This window comes from Myotis nattereri, assembly GCF_964212035.1.
Source record: "Myotis nattereri genome assembly, chromosome: X".
In the NCBI taxonomy this organism is placed as follows: domain Eukaryota; kingdom Metazoa; phylum Chordata; class Mammalia; order Chiroptera; family Vespertilionidae; genus Myotis; species Myotis nattereri.
In genome coordinates this window covers 11,217,044-11,233,442 of record NC_138078.1, presented here as the reverse complement: position 1 = coordinate 11,233,442, position 16,399 = coordinate 11,217,044, and the positions used below count along the sequence as shown (strand labels likewise).

General features: G+C 46.2%; 1 protein-coding gene and 2 pseudogenes across 4 annotated transcripts in view; 2 read left to right on the top strand and 1 right to left on the bottom strand.

The window, feature by feature from the left end:
- PDHA1 (pyruvate dehydrogenase E1 subunit alpha 1) overlaps positions 1 to 16,399 on the bottom strand; it is a 313,772-nt gene that overhangs the window by 6,878 nt on the left and 290,495 nt on the right. Inside the window, exons 1-7 of one of the 2 annotated variants that reach the window (XM_081081168.1) lie at positions 8,615 to 8,767; positions 4,405 to 4,464; positions 3,686 to 3,859; positions 2,794 to 2,920; positions 1,817 to 1,908; positions 959 to 1,051; positions 12 to 167 (exon numbers count right to left, since the gene is read on the bottom strand). In XM_081081168.1, the coding sequence (XP_080937294.1) occupies positions 12 to 167; positions 959 to 1,051; positions 1,817 to 1,908; positions 2,794 to 2,920; positions 3,686 to 3,859; positions 4,405 to 4,464; positions 8,615 to 8,671 (759 nt within the window). In that variant the 5' untranslated portion in view covers positions 8,672 to 8,767. Of the gene's footprint in view, positions 1 to 11; positions 168 to 958; positions 1,052 to 1,816; positions 1,909 to 2,793; positions 2,921 to 3,685; positions 3,860 to 4,404; positions 4,465 to 8,614; positions 8,768 to 16,399 lie in introns of those variants that run through there. The other variant, XM_081081169.1, reaches the window with a different exon arrangement.
- LOC308511108 (protein phosphatase 1 regulatory subunit 26-like) lies at positions 11,113 to 14,993 on the top strand (annotated as a pseudogene). The gene is made up of 4 exons: positions 11,113 to 11,119; positions 11,815 to 13,214; positions 13,566 to 13,701; positions 14,915 to 14,993. The product of its transcript is annotated as a protein phosphatase 1 regulatory subunit 26-like (transcript).
- Positions 16,172 to 16,399, top strand: part of LOC308511107 (protein CDV3 homolog) — a 367-nt pseudogene continuing 139 nt past the window's right edge. Inside the window, exon 1 of the transcript in view lies at positions 16,172 to 16,399. This exon is cut by the window's right edge and continues 139 nt beyond it. The product of the transcript in view is annotated as a protein CDV3 homolog (transcript).

The window sequence follows — 16,399 nt, the reverse complement described above, 5'->3', positions numbered from 1 at the left end:
GGTGTCCTTACCCTCAGCCCAGGAATGAAGTCGCCTCTCTTGTAGTAATCAGTGCTGGCTGCTGCTCTCTCAACAGACGTTCCCATCCCATAGCGGTTATTTTCACAGATGAAAATACAAGGTAATTTCCACAAAGCTGCCATATTGTAAGCTTCAAATATCTGACCCTGTAAGTATACATAAGAAGTTCAAGTGAGTTCACTTTGCTATTTTTCTCAGATTTCATCCTAACAGTTGCTATTCTACCTAGCAGAGAAAGCTTTCATAAAGTATAAAAAGCCGCATCTACAATGAAGCTTCTGAGGAAAGGAGTGTGTGTGTGTGTGTGTTTGTGTGTGTCTAGGGGGGGTGGGATAGAGATGCAGCAAGCATCATCTTTTTCCAATTAAGGGATGTGAAAAAGCAAACACCACTTGTTTCTGTGGGGCCAAGACAGTAGATAGACCAGGGAAAAGAGGAACACATAAAAATGTGTGGCTACCTAGCTTTATGCTTTACTATAAGTTCTAAGAGACTCAATGGATAACCAGAGTAAACCAGTATCTAAGAATCAGCATCCAGAGCAGGGCCTCACAGAGTGCCATCCACAGGCTAGTGACGCCTCGGACCATGATCGGAGAAGCATAGAGTCAAGGCTCAGAAACTATGAGAGGAGTTTGACAACGCCAAGGCCTCCCAGAAACTGAATCAGTACATTACAGTACTGGGTTAAGAATTGGTTTGCAATGGGTTCAAATACAAAAAGGTCCACAAAGTTCGTGAATCACTGAGGTACAGCAAAGAAGAGTTCCCTCACAGGAGCACATTCCTATAAAGCACTTATGAAATATGCCAAGAGGTGAATCTCTAATTTGGCCATAAAACCCAAATTTAGCTTGTCTATTTTAACTAGTAAATAATATCTTCTCTACAAACTGACCTATGAATAGAAAACACTTTGAAAGAGGCACATACTCACCTGGTTAGCAGCGCCATCGCCATACAAAGTCAAACAGACCTCATCTTTTCCATTATACTTGCAGGCCAGAGCAATCCCAGCTCCCAGGGGCACCTAGTATTAAGGACAACCAAGAAAGGAAGCACAGAAATCCATGAGGGGAGAAATTAATGCTCTGAATTTTAACTCTTTGCCAGAAATCGAGATAGAAATGATACTGTCACTACAAACTCTCCCTACCCCAACCCTATCTATGCTTACCCCGCCCCCAATATTAGAAATAAACCAAGAGAGTAAGATGAGTAATTATTATACTCTCAACTATTAAGCAATAACATTTCTGAACTCAAAGATTCAATTAATTATGAGCCAAAAAAAGAAACCTAGGCATAAGAAAAATATTGTAGAAATCTCAATATATTAGCAAGTAAACCAAACGATCTAGATATGATTTTATGCTGTTACTTCTTCATTATTCACTAATTGATAAAAACAACTGAAGTTGGCATAGGGACTCTAAGAAAGCCCTGAAATACTGATCATCTGCCTCTCCTGGTCTGGCACCAGCATCCGCACTGTCTATAGCAGGAAGAAGTAGGGCCAAGTGGATGTGACAAAGCAATTAATGTGCTGAAATATAAATAAAAATAATAAAGGTATAGCTCCACTGCTAGAGGCTCTTGCTTACTTATAAGTCATTATCCAAATCTATTTATTAAATGGTCAAATGGAAGGGTACAAAGCAATAGGTCTGTTAAGCACTCTAAGCTCCAAGAGTACTAAAATACAACAGAGGGAAGTTCGCTGGGGCATGAACTATTGTAAAGACAGAGATGAGGACCAAATCTGGGAAGGCATGCAATCCCCATCCTCCACTACCTGAGCTCCAACGATGCCATTGCCCCCGTAGAAATTCTTGGCATACATATGCATTGATCCTCCTTTTCCTTTAGCACAGCCTCCTCTTCGTCCTAGAAATGGCAGCACACACACATATGCATCAAAGACCAAATATGCAAACAAAACCACACCCACACATTTACTTAAGAGGCCCATCCATTAGAACTCTAGAGGCCAATTAAGTTGTATAAGCACCTGCCCCTCTGTGCAAACATATATTCCTCCTTTTCTCCAGGTCCTTTTATAATAAAGGTCAGACTAGCCCCAGGTCCTAACCTTCCAGCTCTATCATCAACGAGTTCCCCTCAGATGTTAGGGCTGGTTTGTTGTTTTTCTTTGGCAGTTACAAACATTTGATTTCTCCTACACTGGCACACTAAATAGTTCAAGACCCAAGGGGGACAAAGACAAAAGGAAATACTAAGGAGATTCCTAGAATTTACACTGTTTACCATGAAATGCTTCTACTCAGTGACTGCTAGATTTCTGCTGGCATGTCACAGTGATAATAAACACAATTCTGATTTCATAGAGCTCATCTTTTTAAACTTTAACCTGAAGGCTCAGATGACCTCAAAAATGGTCAGTTTACTCAAAAGGGATAAAATGTTTGTATTTTTTTAATTCAACATTTTAATATTAACTCATAAGGAGTTAGCATCTTTTTTTAACATTTTTTAATTGATTTCAGAGAGGAAGGGAGAGGGAGAAACAAATGGAAACATCAATGATGAGAGAGAATCATTGATTGGCTGCCTCCTACACACCCCTATTGGGGATCAAGCCCACAACCCAGACATGTGCCCTTGACCAGAATCGAATCCGGGACCCCTTAGTCTGCAAGCTGACGCTCTATCCACTGAACCAAATAAACTAGGGTGGGAGTTAGCATCTTAATAGGAGAGATTTAAAAACTGAATTCATTAATTTCCCCTTTTTGTAAATTAATAGCAAACCTGTAAGCTCTGCGAGAATTTCTCGTACAGAAAGCCCACGAGTAAAGGTAAAGCCATGAGCCCGATAGGCTGTGATCAGATGGTCTGTGGGATTTATGCCAGCTTCCATGCCCACACAACAAGCTTCCTGCATTAAAGGAAGAAGCATCAATTAATCAATACAATACACAGTTCTAGATAAAAGGTTTCGTAGACTAATATGAAACAATAACCTAACTGAACTCTTTATTAATAACCACAGAAAGTAGCTCTATCATCAGAAACAGAGTGGAGGGTAAGGCCCAAGCAGAAGCCATAAACTGCCAATCCACAGATGTATGTTTTCTTTGGGCTGTAAGGTGATTTAAAAAGAAATCCCGAATCAGCTGTCAACATTAAAATAGAAGGAATCTCACAAGAAAATCAAGTCTTCTGTCGAGTGTTGAAGAAATGAATAGGAAGCATTAGCCCCGTATTTCCATATGGCACCAACTGGCTGGAACCAAGTCATGACATCCCCTGCAAGTGGGACCTGCAGGGAACTTGTCTATTCCAGTTCACCACCAGTCCTTGTCACACTGTCTTGTATAGCTAGCTTTCTTCACTCATTTATTCTACCTAGCTGGTCCCTGTAGGCATTTAAATTTGTAGTCCTTGGTAAAACCCTTTACCCCAAAAGTATATCCAATGCAGGTGATCACAATACCATAAAGGCATAGGAAACCAGCCATGTAATGCATGAATAGATTCTTTAGCATAAGCTGCATAGCAGGTCTCACTCAGCATTTTCACTTTTATTGTACAATACCAGCCTGGAATCCTCCCAATGTATAAGGCAGAGTAATAGCCACCAAGTAGAAGCCACACTTAAATTCCTAAATAACACAACTTTATTTACAAAACTATCACTCACCTGACCATCACACAAGTGACAGAAACCACGAATAATTTTCTGTTTATACAGCTGATCTGCCTTTAACTCCATTCGGCGGACAGTCTGCATCATCCTGTAGTATCTGAGCCCATCCTCCCTGGTGAGCACTGTGGTGACAGGAGGGCCCTCTTCCAGCCGGTGAAGGTCACACTTCTGAAATGGAATCAGTTGTCTTCCAGTTACTACAATGTAAACACTGCCAGCCCCATTCTGAGATCTAACTCCATCACAAATAATATTTATCTCAAAAACCCACAGGGACATATCAGAAATGCTGCATATTGCTTCTGGCCCCTTATATCATAAAGTTCACTATGTAATGGGATGGGGTACTGGAGGAAGGAAATCTTTCTAAGATGACTTTCACTGTAAACCCCTTGAAGTCAAATGAGTTATAGGTTGAAAGACAAACTTTCAAAGAAGTATTCAAAGAATCTTCTCACTCACAAGTTTTACCAAATCACATTCTAAACTTTGGAGTCTTTAATTTTTTTCAGCTTGCCCTTCTTTCTACCCCAAACACAGCAAGCTGCTAAGTAAGAAGTGTAAATTTTTGCTAAATGTCTCTGAACCTTTGATTCTAAAACACTTGAAAGAAAATGGTAAAAAGCAAAAATATCAAATGCTCTGTTCCCAGGGTAAAACTGTATATCAAAGGGGACCTGCAGAAAAGTTAACACAAGGAAAACACCTCTTACCTTAATTTCAAATGTAGCATCATTTGCAAAATTACGGGATGCCACCAGCACTCTGCTTGCCTAAAAGACCAAAATATACAAATATATCAGTATTTTTATTCTCAGTTAATTTTAAAGTCATTACTATTATTAATCCGTTTGCAGGATGCAGTCCTGGCACTTGAATAAGCCCCAATATATTCACTGGCTTATCTCCCTTCTCTGCACTCCACTGAGATCTTGTCTTCCAAATGAATCCATACTTTGGCCAATGAAACAGGATTGTACCCCTATCTGAAGACAAACAGCAGAAAGAAAATGGGGGCAAAAACCAAACCAATCCACTTAATCACTTTGTTTTCAAAGAAATTACAATGAGGATATAATGAAGTCAAAGGCCAAGTTGAAAAGACTAGATAATCTGTGCGCTTTGTTTATGCTACTTTAGTCATAACCAGATATACTGAGCAAGCTTAAGCTTCACTTTAAGAATCATTTTTCAAATAAAACTATGATTCAATCTATTTCAGGCAAACCACTTTTCTATGAAATGGATCTACAAGAAAAATATTTCAGAGTACTCAAAGTATGAGAAATATATTAGTGAGAAATGTATAGGACAAAAGAAATGGTACTTAGCACTCCCTGACTTAAAAACAATGGACTTGAGGGTTGTTTTATAACGTAAACAGATTATATCTTGGGTAGGTTCCTCCTGAAGCCCCACAAGGGAGAGATGTTCTCTACAAGTGTTCCCTTCTTGATGTTTGAGTGGCTGTCACCGCTTGGTGGGGTAAAAAGCTTTTCATTCTTATAACTGAACATACCTACTTGCAGCAAAAATATTCTATGTGATGGCTTAGGTACAGGTTAGACCATAAATATTGAACTAATTAGCATTATCGGACTATTTTAGCCACACTCTGCCACATTTTCACACACTGATGTGTAAACCAACATGACTTCTTTTCATAGAGACTTGAAGCACAATCTTCAGATGCCACAAAAAGTACTTTTGGCCCTAGCCCAGGGGTGGGCAAACTTTTTGACTCCAGGGCCACAATGGGTTCTTAAACTGGACCGGAGGGCTGGAACAAAAGCATGGATGGAGTGTTTGTGTGAACTAATATAAATTCAAAGTAAACATCATTACATAAAAGGGTACGGTCTTTTTGTTTTTTTTTTTAGTTTTATTCATTTCAAACGGGCTGCAGTTTGCCCATGGCTGCCCTAGCCGGTTTGGCTCAGTGTATGGAGCGTCGGCCTGCAGACTGAAGGGTCCCAGGTTCCATCTTGGTCAAGGGCACATGCCTGGGTTGTGGGCTCCACACCCAGTGGGGGAGGGGATGTGCAGGAGGCAGCCAATCAATGATTCTCTCTCATCATTGATGTTTCTATCTCTCTCTTTCTTCCTCTCTGAAATAAAAAAAATTTTTTTAAAGTACTTTTGATATGTTCATAGTCATCCAACTTCTAATACTGGACTTCATCTTGGTGAGGGGTTAAGATTAACTGATAAATGTACCTCCAAGTGTACAAGCCTACAGGCAGAAAACTATTCTTATCTCTTTACCTAGCAACATACCATTATCTAATAAAACCAACAAGTAAAGGCAATGATGTTGCTGGAGAGAAAAAAGCTTAAATACTAGAAACAAATGCTTCAGTTGAGTTAGAAGTAGAGAAAGTCCATTAAAATACCTAAGAATAAATGAAGAAAATTGAGAAATGTGGGGAGAAATGGAGCTGAGAGGGGTAAGGTGACAGACAAAAGGTTATATTTGGCAATCACAAAACAGATGTGTTAATTTTAGCAGTTAAAAAAAATATTTGGGATTTCCAGTAAAGTTAGGGGAGTAGGTAAATGCTATGCTCACCTCCTCCCACGATCATATCAAAATTACAATTAAATTATAGAACACTGAGAACCACCTGAAGACTAGGTTATCAGAAGCCCCATAATCCTATATAATAAAAGGCTAATATGCAAATAGACCCAACAGTGGAAGGACCAGTCCAGTCGCTATGATGCGGACTGACCACCAGGGGTCAGAAGCTCAACATAGGAGCTTCCCCCTGGTGGTTAGCGCACTCCCATAGGGGGAGCACCACTCAGCCAGAAGCCCGGCTCAAGGCTGGTGAGGCTCAAGGCTGGCGAGCACAGCGGTGGTGGTGGTGGTGGTGGTGGTGGAGGTGGAGGTGGAGGTGGTGGTGGTGGTGGTGGTGGTGGTGGTGGTGGTGGCGGCGGTGGCGCTAAGGACCCCTGGGGGAGATGTCCAACTGCCGGCTACTGGGCCCCCAGTGAAGAATATAAAGAAGCCACATCAAGACTGGTAGGAGGGGTAGAGACACAGAACAGGCAGGTCTCACACCCATAGTGCAGTGATCAAGAATTGGGAGGGTTGGTGTGGCTCAGTTGGCTGAGGGTCATCCCATGCACCAGAAGGTCATGGGCTCAATTCCTGGTCAGGGCATATGCCCAGATTGTGGGCTCCATCCTGGGGGAGGGGGGGGGGGGACAGCTGATTAATGTCACATCAATGTTTCTCTCTCCTCCCTCATCAATAAATAAAAATTAAAAAAAAAAGAATTGGGAGGGATAGCTTGGCTGCAGGTCTCCCCTGAGGAGCAACCATTCAAGTGAGAGAGAAAATATTTTTAAAATTCCAGACTCTACCAGTATAAGTGAAACATTTTACCTACTATTTAAAAAGTCAATAAAAAAAATACTGGTAGTAAAGATCTCACACCAAAAAAAGTCTCACAAAAGGAGTCATAAATACTACAAACAATAAGACAATAAAAATTGTAAATGAAACAATCTTCTGTGAAATAAAAACTTTGATAACTCTCAACCTCATTCAAATATGAAATGACAGGTACTTAAGTTTAAAAACGAAGTATAGGTCTATGATGATTCTAAAACCAACACATTGAACCCTCTAAGCAGCCTGTGTTAACACAACTGAAACCTGATGATGAATGAGCACACTAGAACCAAGAGCCCAAAGTGCACTGAGCACTCTGGGAACACATCAATTATTACAGCTTACAGAAACATTGGTTAGTGGATTTGCTCTGCTGCAAAAAGGGGGAACTATTAAACAGGGGTTTCAGGCCACAGACACACAATCGAGGGTTAATACCTAGTTGTTTAACAATATTTTCCTCTGTGCCACATATGCAGCAACAGGAAAAATACCCAAAATAGCCAAAAAGGGGGGTGGATCAAAGTAAGGAGCATTAACTCTTTCACTTTCTTATCCTCATTAAAACAATTAAATGAAAGAAAAAGTAATGTTATACGTGGGGAATCCATTACCACTACAATAGTCTTCTCTCAACAAGAATTTCTGACGGAATGAAGCTGCATTCCACTCTTGTTCTATCCAGAAAACAGGTTACTGCAACTCAAAACTCAATTCAGCCCAGCCGGTGTGGCTCAGTGGTTGAGCGTCGACCCATGAGCCAAGAGTTCCCGGTTTCATTCCAAGTCAGGGCACATGCCCAGGTTTCGGGCTCGGTCCCCAGGAGGGAGCGTGCAGGAGGCAGCTGGTTCAACTCTCTCACATAAATGTTTCTCTCCCTTCCTCTTCCTGTAAAATAAATAGACACATATCCTCGGAGAGGATTAAAAATAAAAACACCTTGCCCAAGGTCGCAGGGCTAGTAAATGGTGAGGATGGTGTCGAAGGAGCCACTCAGTCTCCGGATTCCATGCTCTTAACATTCTACACGGCCTCTGGGTCAAGAGGAATGTAATTAGGAAGACTATTACAGCGGGGCCGGTAAGTAGGAGGGGAGGCTGGGGAGGGGGACAGATGTAATACTACCAACAATTAAAAACATTTTTTTAAATGAGTGGACCGGGAAGGGTGGTCAACTGGAGACTCGAGAAGTCCAAGACCCCCTTCCCTTCTCTGTCTGCAATAAAACGCATGGGCAGATCTGGGGCACACCTAGCCCCGCGCCCGGAGCCGCGGCTGACCTCCATGCGGCCATCGTAAAGCCCCCACCCCCACCCGGTCGGCGCCGGGGATCCAACAGCCGCTCCTCCCCAGGCCAGGACAGGAACGCATCGCCTGGAGCCCAAACAAAGGCTCGCGGCTCCAGAAGCACTCCGCGGAGCCATAGTTACAGCCGCACCGCGGGCAGAGGCCCGGCCCGCTCTCCGGGTCCTCCAGCCTCCGCCCCGCTCGCGCAATATACCGGGCGGCTCACGCCAACTCACCGGCTTCTGGGCAGCGCCCGACAGCACGCGGGAGACGGCGGCGAGCATCTTCCTCATGGACTGAGGGTAGTGACAGGGCCAGCGACGCAAGCAGAGCGACCCAGGTGTCTCCGAGTCTCCTTCAAGCGCCCGGAGCGGAAGCCACGCCTTAGCCGCTGCGCGGAGTAATGGAGGCGGTGATACGTCATACTCCTCGCCGGGCCCGTGGACCAACCAGGACAGAGCTCAGGGAATTCCCCGCCCACAGGAGAGGGCTGCAGTCGCCCATTGGGTGTCTGTGCCAGAAGGGGGCGTAGCTGAGGGCTATGGGGTCACCCCTTGGCGGGCGGGCGCGGAACCGTGACCCGAGGGCGCCTGCGTTGGGAAGTGGGGCCCCGCCTCCCGGACACGCGGGAAAAGCGCCTTCTTGGATTTAAAACCACAGATTAGCCCCGTACGATTGGAAATCGTGCAAGCCAGTCCTATCGTGCGTCCAGTCCTGCCGGTGCCGCCTTCGCTCAATACACGTGATGATAAAAATTAGCAACATGGTCGGGCCAAAAGTCGGATCATCTGGTTTCTATAAATGGTTCTGCCGCTAACCGGTTTTTAAAGAGACCGTGCTTTAACAGTTGTAAAATGCTGCCCTGTCTACTTGACTAGGACCCAAAAATCGATTTCCCATGTAATACTCAGAAGTCAATGGGGAAAGCCTTTTGGCTCTAGTTATTGATTCACACACTCAACGTGAGCTAACAGAATGACGCGGCTGATGGTGACAGCACAAGAAACACAAAAACAACTCTAGGGTCTCTTCAGAGGAGTTCCCAGGTCAACGTGCTAATCGTGTGCCAGCGGTATTGCACCTAGGTACTGGGTTCAGATTTGGGCTCCACGTTTTAAAAGGTGCTCGGGGAAAATGATAGCAGGAACTGGTGGCAGGAATCCTAAGCTCAGGTCTTTATCTAAATGTCCAGGCGCGGATCCGGGTGGGGGTGGGGGTTTTACGATGTCCGCATAGAGGTCAGCCGCGGCTCCAGGAGCGGGGCTAGGTGTGTTCCAGATCTGCCCGTACGTTTTACTGCAGACAGAGAAGGGTCTTGGACTTCTCGAGTCCCCAGCACCAGGAGCTCCAGCAGGTTTTGAATGGATAAATTACACATATAATTACACATATAATGAATACATTTCCAATGTAAAGAGGGTTGTGGAAAGCTGGGAGCAGTCAGGAAAGGCTGAAGAAAAACCTTTCAGATCCGATCTGACCACTGAGCTGCACTGACTAACCAGGGTGGGGGTGGGGTTGGACAGGAGGAGGGCAGGCCCAGTACAGTCCCAGATCAAAGCCGCTTTTGAGAAATGGAATCAGGGTTGGCGGTGGATCATCTTGGTCCTTTTAGACCACATTGAGGACTTAGATCTTTGTCCTAGGAACAATGAGATATCAAAAAAGGATTTTAACATTAGCAATGTATTTTGTAAACATGGAAGACAAGATATACTGACTCATGACAGAACCCCAAGGGAAGTTCATTGAAAGAGGTGCCATAGTGTTTTCATGGAAACACAGGTCTCCTGAATCCATGGTCAAGTGTGAGAATAATGGTGGGTATGAGCATCTCTTTCTATTTGCCAATGTAGAAGTGTGGGAAAATGGATTCCCAACTCTTTGCTCTTGAAATATGGGTGTGCTCAAGCCGAGAGAATGTCAGCTGAGCCACCAGATCTGTATTTCAGGATTAGTGCTGCCTTTGACCTCTTCTGCATGCCCCAACAAGAGCGAAGGCAAAGATTTCCTTCTATCTGTGGGTTATCACTCTGGGCTGGCTTTCATCGGATCAACGATTGCTTCACATCACACATCCTTCTAAGTCTGCCCTTGTTCTCCCATCATGCAGATCATGGCTGATTACTCCTGCATAAAGTTTCTGTCAGTCGTTTTCTGTGGCTGGTCCCCAAACAGGAGCAGCCTTTGGAAACCTAAGAGCAGGCTTTGGGAGAGGCAGCATAGCACATGGACTCTAGAACCAGCCCACCTGGTCTCAAATCCAGGTTCAATTCTTCGCTGTGTGACCTTGGTCAAGTTGCCTAACCTCTCTGTGCCTGGTTTTCCTCATTTTCAAAAGGATCATAATGGCAATATTCATGTTATAGGGTTGTTATGAAGCATATATGGTTTAAAATTTGCCAAGCACTTAGAATAGTGCCTGACCCATACAAGCACTATACTAGAATTTGATAAATATGCCAATCTTTTAACCTCTTGGTGCCTTGCTGTCTTCATTAGTAAAGCAACTTTTAGAAACTTCCGTCTTCCAGGTGTGCTTTAAGAATGAGTTAGCTGGGTACTCAGCCGAGTTAAGGGGTGACTACTATATTCATAGTCAATAGTTAACTACCATTGGGGGCCACCAAGTGCTACTAAATAAAGAGACAGAATCTGTATCACTCTAGTACTTAGACAAAGGTTGTTAATTGAACAACCAGGCCAAACCAAAGTGGACTGTCCAATGGCAAATATGGATGGTAGGGGTAATGGGGGCAGGTGCTCAGTGGCCTTTGCACTCATCACTACAGCTTGCAGTTTCTTTCTTTGTTAAGTTCTTCACTCACAAAAATCTACAAGGCCACAAGAGCCTGGGGCTCAGGCAGTGACGACCCCTTGGAGGAGGTCATCCAACTGTACTGGCTGGAGAAGAGGAAGGAGGTGAGGAGGACCCACAGCAGAAAACCCTGCCCAAGGAGGAGCAGCCTGGCCTTCCTATCCATAGCACGAGCCATGCCACAAAAATTGCCTTGCCCGAAACCCCCAGGAAAATGCCAGGCAAGTGGAAGCCATTGGCCTCGAAGGCTGTGGACCTTGGCCTGGGTGGCCTTGAGCCTGACCATCCTCCAAGCCTCTGAAAGAAGCCAAAGCCTGCCGAACCTGTTTGGCTCAGTGGATAGAGTATTGGCCTGCGGACTCAAGGGTCCCAGGTTCGATTCTGGTCAAGGGCATGTACCTTGGTTGCGGGCACATCCCCAGTGGGGGGCGTGCAGGAGGCAGCTGATCGATCTCTCTCATGGATGTTTCTGACTCTCTATCCCTCTCCCTTCTCCTCTGTAAAAAATCAATAAAATATATATGAAAAGAAAGAAAGAAAGAAAGAAGCCAAAGCCCTTGTAGCCCCAGGAAACAGCAGCCAAGAGCAAGTTTGTGGACTGGTCCTTGTGTCGGGCAGACATGTCTGCGGAGCTGATGTGCACTGAAGGGATCCGGGACATTTCCAAAATGATCCTGCGACCCCTGGGGAGGGTGGTGACAGACCTCTGTCTGCCAGCCCGCTACCTTGTCCCCAAATGTGCCTTCTCAGAAGGTGACAGCAGCTCCATGGACAGTGACGACAGCCTAGAGCAGGAGATCCGGATGTTTTGGGCACTAAAAGCACAGTCCAGGAGGGACACCTGCCCACAGTCCTCACACAGCCCACTGGCCTTGCCTGGCCCCAACGGGCAGGCTTGTGGCCCCAAGGCCCCTGTCTCTAAAACACTGGACCTGTCACTGAGCTGCAAAGGGCAATGCAGAGGAGGCGGCAACACCCTGTGGCCGTCCATACCCAAGAAAACAAGAGAGGTAGCAAAGGAGGGTGCCCCAGATGCTGCCCTCGGCCAGAGAAAAGCACAGCCTGGCCAAGGAAAAGCCAGCGAGGCACCTGAAAGGGAGGGCAGGCCAGGAGGTAGCCTGTCCCCTGCAGGACTGTCGGGCTGGGTGATGAGCATGTGGCCCTGGACACGAGGGGGCAGCATGTCACTGGGCCACGGGAAGGTTGTGGAGGCGAGGAGTGTGGACGAGAAGGAGAGCTCCTAGGACAGGAGTAGCTCACTGGACATCGGCGAGGATCTGGACACCGCCATTAAGGACTTGTTACGGTCCAAGTGGAAGCTCAAGAAGCCTTGTAGGTGTTGGGACCCCAGAGCTGTGTGCAGGAAGGTGCATGAAGACATGGGCCCTGGGTCAGTGGGTGGCCTCCAGAGAGGCTGGAAGGACAGAAGCCCGCCCTTGTTGAAAAGCCGCCTGTCAAAGTCCAAAAGGGACAGCAGGGAGGACCCACTGAGGAAACCTTCCAGCAGCTTGTACAGCCCCACAGAGAGAACAAAGCTGTGCAGGGCTAGGCCTGGCCCTTGAGCACATTCCTGGCCTTCCCATCAGGTTAAAGAGCCTGGGAAGGGCATCTGTTCTCCAGCGAGGCGGAGGCCCATGACCTTCACCAATCAGCCGCCAGCCCCATCTCTCAGTCTGACATCAGTTCCGTGGACAGTGACAACAGCATCAAGCTGGAGATCTGGAAGGTTTTGGCCAAAAAGGACAAGGAGTCCCTGAGCGGTTCAGAAATTCAAGGAGGGGGTTCCCACCATGCTAGGCTGGGGAGTGTGCCCAGGCCAGAGCCACTGTGCCAGAAGGTGGTGGCCCCAGCCCTGGTCACACAGGGCCAGAGGGGCAGAGGGAACCCTCAGCCAGCTACGGACCGAGGGGTGGCCCCGCACAGAGCCGGCCTGCCTCCCCACTGCTCTGTCCAGAGGCCAGCTGGCGCCACCCAGGAGCACCAGTGGGACCCTTTGTCTGCCAGAGGGTCACCTGCAGGTATGAGAAAACTTTATCCTCACAAAGACCAGAGCCCACGGTGGCCCACAGTTGGGGCCTTGCCCATGACCTCTGGGAGCTGCAGCACGGAAGGGGACAGGGAGGGGGAACCCAGGTCCACCTTGCTCTCCCACGGGGCGACTTCACCCACCAGAGTTAGCTACAGAGCACGTGGGCACTGAGCTTGGAAGGCAGGGATATGGCGTGGAAAGGGGAACTGGAGGGTGAGAGGGAGAAGGGGACCGGCCTCACCACTGGCCCCAAGAAAGGCCTGCCCTTTGCAGGTTTCTCCCCACTGCTCTCCACTGTGGGCATAATGCCTCCTGGGTGACTCGCCTTCTGGGACTGCAGACTGGCCCGTGTTTGGAAGCTCACACTTGCTCATGAAGAAGAAGTGTGGGCTCTGGCCCAAGAGGAAGGCACTGGCAGCACTCGGCTCACACGACAGCAGGAACTTGGATTCAGACGAGGACATTTTAGACCTGAGGTATAGATGGAGGGTGGATAGAGGCAGGAGAACAGGAGGCATGGGGCAGTGACCCCAGTGAGCTGAGCGACATCTCCATGGAGGACGGTGGCCCACGGTCAGGGGCAAAGTCCTCAAGCTGTGAGTACAGGTCCTGGTGCCAGCGTATCTGTGGATGGCGCATGTATGTGCTTGTACCTGTACATGTATAGGTGACACTGTGGGTAGTGGAGGAACGGGGGCCACTGTAACTGCCCTGTACATACATACATTAACAGGAAACAATGCCCTTATTTAACATGTGTCCTAATAAATATGATTTTTATACTTTTTATTGTTTATTTGTTTAACAGTATGACCAGGCACCACCCTTGGATTTCCTTTTTTTTTAAAAAAAAAAATATGTTTTTATTGATTTTTAGAGAGAAAAGAAGGGAGAAGAAGAGAGAGATAGAAACACTGATGAAATCCTGAGAGAATCATTGATCAGCTACATTCCCTACTAGGGACTGAGCCTACAACCTGGGCATGTGCCCTGACCAGGAATCAAACTGGGGGCCTCTTGGTGCATGGGTCAATGCTCAACCACAGTCACACCGGCCAGGGATGATTTTTGTACCTTTTCTTGTAAATTTTTTTAAGTGCTGTGAAAACTGCTTTTGGAAAATATAGCTCTTTGATTTTGTAGGGCACCCCTGACTGCAGTTTCTGTGGCCTCCATATCACTCACATCACAGCCAGGCTTTAGTGACTCTGAGACTGGTACTTTGGGGTGATTGCATGGAAATGCCTGGATAGGCCTGAGGGGGCAGCAGTGACACTCCCCAGAGCACCCCCACACACACCCCTCTGCAACAAGTCCCTGAGGTCTCTATCCAGAGGCTTCTGGACATCACTTGTTATAAGGGACCCCTGGTGGGGAGGCCTGAGCATGTTCCCTGAACACACTGCAGCCACAGCCTTTGACCTGAGAACCTTTAAAGTACAAACACCAGCAAACACACTGGCCGATCCCCAGGCCCGTGCAAGTGGAAGTCCCAGGAGGGAGCTCTCACAGGTCACCCCAGTTCCTGGGGCCTGTATTGCTTCATGTCCAGTCCTGTTCAATGACTACATGGTCTTAACAGCTCAATAAAACTCTTTGTACACGGGGTGGAAGAGGGGATAATCCTCCGGGTCTAGTTAACAGTTCTGCAGAACTGGCTGAACTGTCATAAATCCTGCCAATCTTAAGAAACTTGCCAACCTCTACTAAACTAAAATTGGAATTGCGCAAATACAGGGTAGAGGCAATCATGGACTTTACCAAATAGCTAAAATGAAATTCTTCCAGAAAGCATTTTAAAACTACCATCTTTTTTCATTATAAAAGAAACATGTTCCAGCCCTAGCTTGTTTGGCTCAGTGGATAGAGCATCAGCCTGCAGACTGAAGGGTCCCAGGTGTGATTCTGGTCAAGGGCATAGGCCCAGGTTGCAGGCTCCATCCCCAGTGGGGGGTGTGCAGGAGGCAGCTGATCATGATTCTCTCTCATCATTGATATTTCTATCTCTCTCTCCCTCTCCCTTCCTCTCTGAAATCAAGAAAAAATCTACTTAAAAAATAAACATGTTCTATGTAGAAATTCTGGAAACTAAAGATAAATCGAAAATTTAAAATGGAAATATTCTACAAGTATACAGCCCACATAAACCCTTGTTAATAAGCCAGTGTATCACCTCCTAGTGATATATTTTGGCTACACATATACACATTAAAAAAAAAAAACATACAAATGAGATCGGAAGGTACCTAATATTTTGTAACCCTTTCCCATGGGTGATTAAATAGCTTTAACAACCTGATTTTTAACTCCTAATAATCCACAGTAGCTATGATTTCATTCAACCAATCCTTTATTGTTGCACAATTACATGGTTTTTCATTTTTACAATCATAAAGCAGGCTTGATGAGCATATGTGTAACTATGGCCTCATTCAAATTATTACCATTATTGGAGTCCCACGGTCTGCACCCACCACCAGCCCCACCCATCCAGGTGGAGAAGGCCAAGGCCATGGCCTAAAGGGAGGAGCAGAGCCTAGACAATTCCTTTGATTAGAGGGAAAACAAGAAGAAGGAGCGAAGCAACCGGACAGAGAGCGCCTGGCGGGGGTGGGGGGGGGTGGGGCTGTGGGCCCTGGGGCTGCCACCATGAGGAAGGATGAAGATGAGTGGAAAGAATTTGAGCAAAAAAGAGGTTGACTAGTCTGGCTGGTGTGGCTCAGTAGTTGAATGTTGACCTATGAACCAGGAGGTCACAGTTCGACTTCTGGTCAGGGCATATGCCTGGGTTGTGGGGCATGCAGGAGGCAGCTCATCAATGATTCTCTCTCATCATTGATGTTTCTATCTCTCTCTCTCTCTCTCTCTCTCCCTTCCTCTCTGAAATCAATAAAAATAGATTTAAAAAAAAAAAAGTTTGACTACAGAAGCCTCACAGTTCAGGTGATGCAAATAAGTGAAGAGGAAGAAGATGACAGTGAAAAAAGAGAAGATCCAGGTGATAATTGGGAAAAAGGGGAAGGTGGTGGTGGTGGTGTAGAAAAATCTTCAGGTCCCTGGAATAAAACAGCTCTGATACAAGCACCCCCTGCTCCAGTAATTGTTATAGAAACCTTAGAACTGGCAATGACTAATGGTGTCTATAGGCCTCCTGGAGCCAGGTTAACCACAAGG